The sequence below is a fragment of the Anarhichas minor genome, unplaced genomic scaffold, assembly GCF_050575085.1.
Source record: "Anarhichas minor isolate MPS153535 unplaced genomic scaffold, ASM5057508v1 ptg000021l, whole genome shotgun sequence".
NCBI lineage: Eukaryota > Metazoa > Chordata > Actinopteri > Perciformes > Anarhichadidae > Anarhichas > Anarhichas minor.
In genome coordinates, this window is record NW_027466467.1 from 1,744,119 (window position 1) to 1,754,460 (window position 10,342).

Below are 10,342 nucleotides of genomic sequence, written 5' to 3' on the forward strand. Positions count from 1 at the left end.
CTCTTCATTTCATGACCCTCATCCCTTCATCCCTTACCCTACATCCCTTCATCCCTTACCATACATCCCTTCATCCTACGACCCTCATCAAACAAATATCATCAATTCTTTGAAGTCTTGTCACTTAAAATGACCGACTGAAAATGTGTCCGCTTGATTCTTGTCTTATTTTGATTAACAAGCAGGAAGTACAATTGAACAGACAGGACGTTAAAGCAGCTCTGAAGACTCAGGTTTTACTTTTCAGTTTCACTGAATGTTAACCCTCAATCATCTGACAGACAAACAGAGATCAATAAAGTTTAAACTGAATTCATCATTTGTTTTCTCATGCATGTACACAATCTACATAAATAGATGGACTCATATTCACTTTTAAGAAGTGAAGAGTTGTTTACTAATCACCACCTTCAAACTAAAGTCTCTATCAGACCTGTTGTTTTGTCACACAGACCTTCCGTGGTGATATCTTCACTTTATCATTAGTGTGAATGAATGGAAACATCCTCTCAGTGAAAGTGTGTGTGAAGGTGTGTATGTGTGTAATAGTATCAGGATCAGAGAACGACAGCTTTCCTCTGTGCCAGTCCAGATTCACTCTGATCCTCTGGAGCTTCTTCTGCACTACGAGATCAGTGTCTGGAGCTGATGGTGACCATGCTGAGTATTCAAATCCATCGAACAATATCCCCCATATACCAGACTGTATGAGTCCCTTCCTCTGGACAGACACTCCCAGTATCCAGACTAAACTGTCTCCTACCTCGACATCCCAGCTGTGAGTCCCTGAGTTAAATCCCTCAGATCCCAGAACAGAGAAGTATTCATCAAACCTCTCTGGATTATCAGGAAGCTGCTGTTCCTCTCCTAGTCTCACACTGGTCAGATCTTCAGACAGGATGAGGTTTGGATGAGAAGTGTTTGGGTCCAGAACCACAGGAGTGTAGGAGACCATTTTCTTCATCTTGATCCAGATGTTGAAGGTCAGGTTGCCCAGGTGTTTGGCCTCGTCTATCAGAGCTCCTGAGAGCAGCTGTGGATCCTCCAGCAGGGGGCGCTGCTGGACTCTTTCCACTGAAGCCTTGTAGTTGTTCAGGAATGAGACATCTTCAGCTCTCAACTTGTCCTCTGTGGCTCTGACTGTGTCTGAAAGAGCTGCTATCTCTCTGCTCAGAGCCTCCATCTTCTCCTTCATCATCTGACTCTTCTGCTCCTCTTCCTCCCTCAGTGCAGCCATCCTGGCCTCCTCTTCCTCCTCTAGAAACTGGTGAAGCTTCTTAAACTGCTCCTTAATCTGCCTCTCTGTGCGTCGGGCCTGGACCTTCATGTGTTCTGCTGTTTGATCAGACTTAACTTTAGCTTCTTCATGAACCTTTAACTTCTCCTTTAAGGTCTCCAGAGTTTCCTGAAGGTTCTTCTTGTGTTGTCGAGCAGCTTCATCGATGGGTCTGAATCTGTGGTCGCTGTGTTTCTCTGAATCTCTGCAGACGACACACACTGGATGCTGATGGTCCAGACAGAAGAGTTTGAGTTTCTCAGAGTGCAGACTGCAGAGAGTCTCTGAAGCTCTCTGATCTCTCTCCAGTAAGAAGGACTCACACAGGTTCTTTAAAACCAGACTAACAGGTGGATCTGACCTTGAAGATCTTCTATTACAAACTGGACACTCCTGAGTTGGTTTCTCTCTCCACCAGCTCTTCACACAGTCTTTACAGAAGCTGTGGCTACATGACAGAAGAACAGGATCTCTAAAGACTTCATGACAGACCGGACAGCAGAGATCCTCCTCTGATCTGGAAGCCATTTTGTCTCTGAGTGAAGCTGAAAACACAGAAAGTACATCAGTCATGGCTCCCCTCCCTCCTCTACTAACTTCACTGTTTTTAGTCAAACTCACATTCAGTGTGTGGAGCGTCAGCAGGTTGAAGCAGCAGTGTTGTAGTTTTCCTCTTTTCTCTCCTGTAGCTGAACTCACTCAGAGGAAGTTGTTAGTTTGGTCTGAAGGTGAATCTGATCGTCTCTCTCTCAGTCTGTGTGTCTCTTTAGTGAGGAAGAATCACAAACTGTTTGTCTCAGGTGAGTCAGGTGAGGGGTGGAGCTTTGTCACTCCTCCTCTGATAAACACTTTTCCTGTAACACAGGGGTGTGTTTCACTCCACAAACACCTACCACACCTCTACAGCTCACTGGTTAACAGGTTTTACCTCATTTTATTTGCTTCAGGAACATTTTCACCTTCATGGAGCTTTACAGTTTACTGTTACTGTGATCAAAGATCAAAATCATTTTATTCTTACAAACATGATTAAATATTAATTAATACTTTACTTTGAAAACCATCAAGTTAAAACATTAAACTTGTGCTGTGAAACTTCAAAATTCTCCAATATCATGTTTCCACGTTACATAACCTGATCAGCAGAGGTCTGATTATCACTGGTAGCATCGTATGTTAGAGTTTAAAGTGTTTCTATCAAACACACATCATCAATTCTTTGAAGTCTTGTTGCTTAAAATGACGACTGAAAATATCAAAGAGGGAAGTTCAGGATGATGGTTTTCAAAGTAAAATGTATCAGCGCTTTAAATTGAGAGTAGTTACAATTTCACAATAAAGTATTTAGTGGTTTCTAATAATCAAATCTTTCTTTGCTTTCAAATGTTTCAACATAATACTTGTGTACTTTTACTTAAGCAACATTTCAGTGCAGAACGTTTAATTGTAACACTTTTACATTGTGGTGTATTTACTTAAGTAAAAGATCAGGAGGAGGAGGAGGAGGAGGAGGAGGAGGAATGCATTGTCACACACCGAGAATGGAAGCAAGACCATAATAAGTGTGCTCGCACGCTTCAAATGCCATTTTTTTTCTCACCGACAAAACTCAGTGAACAGATCGACACAAGTTCAACGGTCGGATATCCAGCGGTTTTTAGCGTGTGTGTGTGTGTGTGTGTGTGTGTGTGTGTGTGTGAGGAAAAGCCTGTCTTCGTGCTCCGAGCAGCAGCTGGACCTTTCACTCGCTGACGACATGTTTTACTCTGCCGACACCAAACTCCCGCCAAAAATAAAGAACTCTCAAAGACACAAGTGGTGAACAGTTAATGTCATCTGATTAAACTACATATTGTGCATGAAGTACTCAGATACAAATACTACTTCCCTATATATCACAATATTTTTCACCAAATATCGACGATATATATTTGTAGGGTTGACCATTGGTTCTTGTTACAAAATGTTTACACAGTGAGATTTTTGATTCGTAATCATTAGTGATGTGATAATGACTAAGATTAAAGAATAGAACAGTCTGGTAAGTTGAGATAAATTGCATCCCGTTACTGTAATGCAGCCTTTAAAACTAGCAAAAGACGGCACTTATGCCATTTTACGAAATCCAAAATTTTAAAACGATATCATATGTCGATATCAATATAATACGGATACGAGTATTTCTACTCTCTTACAAGTAAAAGCCTTGATAAAAAAGCCAATATTGGACAGAGTAAAGACTAAAACAGGTAATAAAAGGTGTTGAGTCACATGCACCGAGAGGTCTTTTGAGCAAGCGGCCATAACTTGGGTGCCAAAAGTATTGCTCAGTCTGTTGCGGCAGCGATAGTTGGCTGTGGACAGACGCAGAGGTGCACACTCAGTCACTCACGGATGCGAGCACACGCGCGGGAGGGGTCGCATGGTTCTCCTGGCGTAGATGATAATATAATAAAGTCAGGTATGCGACATAATATCCAAGTTCTCTTCAAACGTTTGAATAGATATTGAACTAACTGCTGTCACAGGTGACGGGTGACGGGTGAGACATCCCCCCAACAGGTAACACTGAGCAGCTACATGACAGGATGTAAAGTACATGACGTAGTTAGAGACACGTCCAGAACACCATCTCCCATCTCCAGACCGAGTACATGCATTCCTGAGAGGGGGGGGGGGGGGTTAGGGTTAGGGGGCTCAATGAGGAGCTGGGAACAGCCTGACCCCTGATCCTGGATCCAGAGACATGGCGGGAAAACTTGACTTTAGGTCAGGGTTCCGTTCTTTAGTTAGACGAGCTAGTGTTTTACTTTGACAGATGGACGGACGGAGGGACAGAGAGACTGAGAGACAGACAGTCAGACGGAGGGTCTTAAGGACAGAGGGACAGAGACAGACAGACAGACCGAAGGACATTATGTTCCAGTCATTTAGCAGACGCTTTTATCCAAAGCGACTTACATTAAGGACAGACAGACGGACAGACAGACAGACAGACAGACGGAAGGACAGACAGACGTTAAAAGCAGCCGATTACTAACAAGTTCAACACTTCAAGTTAAAAGGTGAAGACATGTTGTAAAATGTCCACCACTTGTTTAATATCATTTAAAATAATCTGTCACAAGTGAAAGTCCTGCAATCAAATCTTTTGGTACTTAAAGTACCAAAAGTAAAAGCTCTCATGCAGAATGGCCCAAGTCAGAATAATAATATAATATACATTATTAGTTAATTAAATATAGTGAAAGTGCAATATTACCACATGAGCAACAGTGGAGTAGTGAGTAGCAGAGTATAGCAGAAACTTACATGTACAAGTACCTCGATATTGTACCTGTGTACTTGAGAAAATGTACTACATTCCGTCACTGTCTCACATTAAGACATTTATTCACATTATCTCCGCTGTGTTTTCTTTGCTGTTATAAAACTCTCATTATCATGTCATTGTCACACCTGCACACTTGGAGGTGTGCTGGGGGTCCATGTCTCATGCCCCCCCCCCCCGGTAGCCGTCCAGATGGCCCATTGAGGCCGGAGCATAATGAGGGTCTGAGGGATCAGTGGCGTCCGCCGCAGGGTGAATGGAGGGCTGAAGTGTGGGAACGAGGAGCCGCTCGCTGCTCTCACACATTCCTCAGTGCAGAGTGCTGTCTGGCGTGTGCACGTGTGTATGTGTGTGTGTGTGTGTGAGGCGGGGGGGCCATCTCTGACTGAAGGGGGGGGGGGGGGGGGGTGGAATGTGTTTATGTGTTTTTCATCTGCATATTGTGTCATGACTCACTTGGAAGAAATGCATCCTGAGGACCAGAGAGGAGAAAAGATTCCACCATCTGCCTCCTTCTGCACCTCCGCGGTCATCGACACACGTCAACCATCTCACATCCTCACGTCACCACATGGATGTAAACACAAAGAGATGCAGCGTCCCGGTTAAAAAGTACAAGTAAAAGGAGGTAATTCTTCAACATCCTACTTAAGTAAAAGTACACGTTTTCTCAGCTTCAAAGTATATTCTCATTGTCATGCTGCTTTCTTCCAATTTTCCAGATTTTCAGGTACTAGTACTTCACTTGAGTATTTTCATTTCCTGCTGCTTTATTTTCCTAAAAAGTCAAAAAGAGTAATTTATGAAATCAAACTTAAACCTGCAGGATATTTCATATTTGCATGTTGCAGCTGTTTAATCAGAAAGTTAGTCCGAAAAAAACTACTTTTAGGAATCAAATCCAACAAATAAGAGTATTAATCAAGCTCCACACTGGTCAATGAGAGTACTAATATCTAATACTCTCCATTCCAACAACATCTCATGCTGAAAAAGTTCTTTACTCCTCGTGTCAGTTTGTCCAGCGTCCAATTTGAATCAACATTTAAAGTTGAATAAAGACATTAAACGCAAGACTTATACTGTATTTTTGTAGTTGTCACTGTAGATGGTGTGAGTACGTTTTGCACCACATGTTTGGTTTATGTTGAGGGGCTGCAGGAGGAGGAGGAGGAGGAGGAGGAAGAGGAGGAGGTGCAGTCATCAGTAGGTGGGTATAAACACGCTGAAACTCTCATGAGGTCTGGTGGATGTGAACGATTGGCGGTAACGCAGGGAGACGCCCCCCCCCCCCCAGATCAGAGGAGCCTCTGATCTGATACTGCAGGATCCCAACCTCCTTTCCCACACTCTCTTTCCCATTTATCACATATTCTCCTAAATAGGCGAGTGAAAGAGGAGGATGAGGAGGATGAGGAGGATGAGGAGGATGGCGGGGCAGACAATAGAAGTGTGCCTTCCCAGAGGACTCTGGGTAAATGTGTTTAATTGACAGATTATTTTTCCCTCCAGATCTCTCTGAGATATTCGGCTCTTTTAGTTTTTCAGGGTTTTGAAGCAGAACTATAGGTTTTAATGTATTTCCTCTGCAGCAGAACGGTGTTGGTGTTATAATGTGTGTTATATGATTGGGTTATTAATTATTCATTAACACTGAAGCAGACTTTCAATGTTGAAGCTAACTTGAATTACTTTATCCTGCTGGGAGGTTGAGTTTATGACAATAATTCATTTTTTATCTAAAGAAAATAAATAAAATTGTACCTAGAGCTGTTTAAATACACCGCACAGTAAAAAGTACAATATGTCCTTCTGAAATGAAGTTCTCTAAAGAAGCTGTATAATTCTCAAATACAAGAACCTCAAAAACTGCACAGTTTTTATTTTAAAACTGCAGAAATGGTTCTATTTAATGTTTGCTGAACTTATTCCCTAAAACAAACAGTCTGTGTCGTCTTTTCTCTTAAAGGTGCTTGTTTGGGGGGGGGGATTGGGAGCGTTTAGATCGTAGCTCACAGCTAATGATGCTAACAGTGTTTACTTCAGAGGGAACCAGAGGGCGGGTGCTACGTTTCCATGATGACGACGTCGGCTGTAACCGCCTTATTTTAGAAATACAGAGCGTCGTCCGTGAGGTAACATTACTCCACTATACCTCTACATATATATATTGTGTTTGCTGCTGAATTAATGCTCTGAATGTTGCATATTACTTTACTGAGTACACTCATTCCCTTCCCTTCACGTTTAGTTGTATTAAATATGAAAACAAAAAACGAGCAGCCGTCTTCAGTGTGTCCTCTGATTGTTCCGTCTCATCTCTGAAACTTTTAATATTTGTTTTGTTCACCTGCACAGAGCTCGTGAACTGACCTGGTGTCAGTGTGTTTTTATCTTTCCGTGTTTAGTGGCCCCTCATCGGGCCGGCTGTCAGCAGCCTGATCCCATCAGACAGCAGGAAGGTTCCCAGGTAGTAAAAAGAGGCGGTGAGGCCGGTTAACCAGGAGATAATTGATGCCTCTCTCTCTCTCTCTCTCTCTCCCCCTCCCTCTATTGTTGGGTGGGCCTCGCCCCACCAGCCTCAGAGTGTGGGAAAGCTAATCCTGCCTGGGACTCATGGCTTTGTGATGCGAATGTTGCTCCTATAAATAGAGGAGGGGCTCCTCGGGGTCCACATCACTGCTCGCTCTGCTCTCGGACCAACAAATGGCTCCGAGCAACACCAGAGACTCTCCCATCTCAATGCCGTCCACCAGAGACAAACACAAAGTAAGTCTTGCTTCTCTTCAGTCCAATGGCACTTCATATATTTTTTGTTTCTTCTCTGTGCGGCTCTTCTGACCCAGCTCCCCCTCCCTCATTGTTCTGTCCCCCCTAACAGCTGAGGAAGCCGGCGGTGGAGAAGATGCGCAGAGATCGCATCAACGGCTGCATCGAGCAGCTCAAGGTCCTGCTGGAGGAGGAGTTCCACGAGCGGGACCCCAACGCCAAGCTGGAGAAGGCCGACGTCCTGGAGATGACGGTGGGGTTCCTGAAGCGGCAGCTTAGGCTGCGTCCTCGGGTCTCGGTGGATCACGTGGCGGCCCACGGTGACGGCCCACGGTGACGGCTACTCTCGCTGCTGGGAGGACACGCTGCACTTTCTCTCCACCGGCTCCCTGGAGGAGGTGACACCGCTGCGTCTCCGGAACACGCGTGACGCGCCGGCCCTCTCCACGCACAGCCACGTCATGTGTCGTCATGTGGGGTCATGTGTTGTCATGTGTCGTCATGTGAACGGTGTCTTCATGTGTCGTCATGTGTCGTCATGTGAACGGTGTTGTCATGTGTCGTCGTGTGTCGTCATGTGAACGGTGTTGTCATGTGTCGTCGTGTGTCGTCATGTGAACAGTGTTGTCATGTGTCGTTGTGTGTCGTCATGTGAACGGTGTCTTCATGTGTCGTCATGTGTCGTCATGTGAACAGTGTTGTCATGTGTCGTCGTGTGTCGTCATGTGAACGGTGTCGTCATGTGTCTTCATGTGTCTTCATGTTTCGTCATGTGTCGTCATGTGAACGGTGTCGTCATGTGTCGTCATGTGTCTTCATGTGTCTTCATGTGTCGTCATTTGTCTTCATGTTTCGTCATGTGTCGTCATGTGTCTTCATGTGTTGTCATGTGTCTTCATGTGTCGTCATGTGTCGTCATGTGTCTTCATGTGTTGTCATGTGTCTTCATGTGTCGTCATGTGTCTTCATGTTTCCTCATGTTTCGTCATGTGTCGTCATGTGGCGACTGTGCTGTGCTGGTGGAGAGCAGGGCCATCCTTCAATCAGAGAGTCAGCGGTTCGATCTCCGGCTCCGGCTCCGCTAGTCGCATGTCGATGTGTCCTTGAGCAAGACACTTAACCCCAAAAATTGCTCCTACGGTGCCTACGGTGTATAATGTGATAGAATCTGAATTGTAAGTCGCTTTGGACAAAAGCATCTGCTAAATGACTGTAATGTAATGTGAACAGTGTCTTCATGTGGACGGTTGCTAAGCCAACCAAAGCCTCGTCATCACTGCGTCGGCATGTTTGCGGTGATGTCAGAGTGTCTGAGCGCCTTTAATAAAGGCTGTGAGATCATTATGGTCTGTGAGGTGACTCGTTCGACACCGTGTGTTGCCCTGGTTACCTGTTAAAGTGACTGAATGTGAAAACAAACATGTTTCCTGTGGAAAAGTAAAAGTCTATTTTCTTTATATTAAGGAATTTCAAAATAAACATTTTTACTTTATTGAAATTTTTTTATCTGTGTTGTCTTTCATTCTGAGGAACGTCGTTCTGCTGCAAATGTTGTCAAATCGACCGTTAAACACGAGGACAGAAAGTGTCGATGTGCTGCCGATCAGAGAGATATTGATCTCACTAATCGATGAGAACGGGGGGGGGGGGGGGGGGGGGGGTAAGCTTCTAACCTCATGGGTTTACGGCACTTCCTGCTTTCCCACACACTTCAATCCAAGACGAGATAAAGCCAATTATTGTGTGTGTGTGTGTGTGTGTGGAGGGGGTGGGGGGGGTAGTTTTTATTGGTGGATAGGTGCAGATAGGACTCACCTGGTTCAATAAAGGTCCACACTAAATAAAACGTTCAACGTTTCCAAGCTAAATGAATAGATGAGCTCAGTAGATTCATAGATTTAAAAGATGAAACAGTTGAATCAGTTTATATTATACGTGAATGTTTTTCTGCGTCTTTATCAGTTTGAAGTAAAAACAACTTAATGTTATTCAGGGTTTTTAACTCATTAAAGAACTTTTAACTCTGAAATATGTCTTTGGGGATAATGTGCACACAAAAAAACTGACATTGGTTAAAAGTAGTGGTGGGAAGTAACTAAATGCATTTAAATACTTTATTTTCATTACATGACACGTTATACTTCTACTTTTTACTGCACTACACTTATTTGATGTAAGTTACCTGCAGTGTAATATTTAAGGCTCAAAGACATGACTATATATATATATATATATATATATATAGACGGATCCTGATGTGTTTCTTTAACAGTATACTGTATATAAGGATGAAAGTAAGCTAATGAAATTTAAAAAAAAGTTTAAAACAGTAACGTTAAATTAACCAGTTTTCAGTGTGTGTGTGTGTGTGTGTGTGTGTGTGTGTGTGTGTGTGTGTGTGTGTGTTTGCTCAGTGTGTAAACCCATCTGCTCTCACCTGGAGAGGGACACCACCTGCAGCCCGACTTGACACCTGCTGACATCTGACGCAGGGCAGACAGTTCCCACACCTCCACACAGGTCTGCTGTACACTGATATACTGTGTACTACACTGATATATTGTGTACTACACTGGGTACTACACTGTATACACTGATATATTTGTGTACTACACTGTGTACTACACTGATATAATGTGTACTACACTGATATATTGTGTACTACAATGATATAATGTATACTACAATTATATACTGTGTACTACACTGTGTACTACACTGTGTACTACACTGCTATAATGAGTACAACACTGATATACATTCAGATATACATTAAGTCCACTACTTGTGTAAATGTAGTTACTTTCAAGCGCTGATCCTCGAAGTCTGTCAAACATCATGCAGATAATAATAGAGGCGACTTTTCCCTCCAGATTAGTGCGCACAGGGGATGATAAAGCGAGGGGGGGGGCAATTTAACACGGCACACTTCCTTTGTACCGGGGAGTGTGGGAAAGCTGTGCAGA

General features: G+C 43.6%; 1 protein-coding gene and 1 pseudogene across 1 annotated transcript; one reads left to right on the forward strand and one right to left on the reverse strand.

Annotated features, from left to right (window-relative positions):
- LOC142954691 (nuclear factor 7, ovary-like) lies at window positions 1-5,184 on the reverse strand. Its single transcript, XM_076095872.1, has 3 exons — window positions 5,064-5,184; window positions 1,898-2,040; window positions 1-1,821 (listed from the first exon to the last, which is right to left on the reverse strand). The coding sequence occupies exon 3, from the start codon at window positions 1,802-1,804 to the stop codon at window positions 428-430; it is 1,377 nt and encodes a 458-aa protein (XP_075951987.1). The 5' UTR covers window positions 1,805-1,821; window positions 1,898-2,040; window positions 5,064-5,184; the 3' UTR covers window positions 1-427.
- A 1,969-nt stretch (window positions 5,185-7,153) lies between these two features.
- Window positions 7,154-7,957, forward strand: LOC142954993 (transcription factor HES-5-like; annotated as a pseudogene).
- The last annotated feature ends 2,385 nt before the right edge of the window (window positions 7,958-10,342 follow it).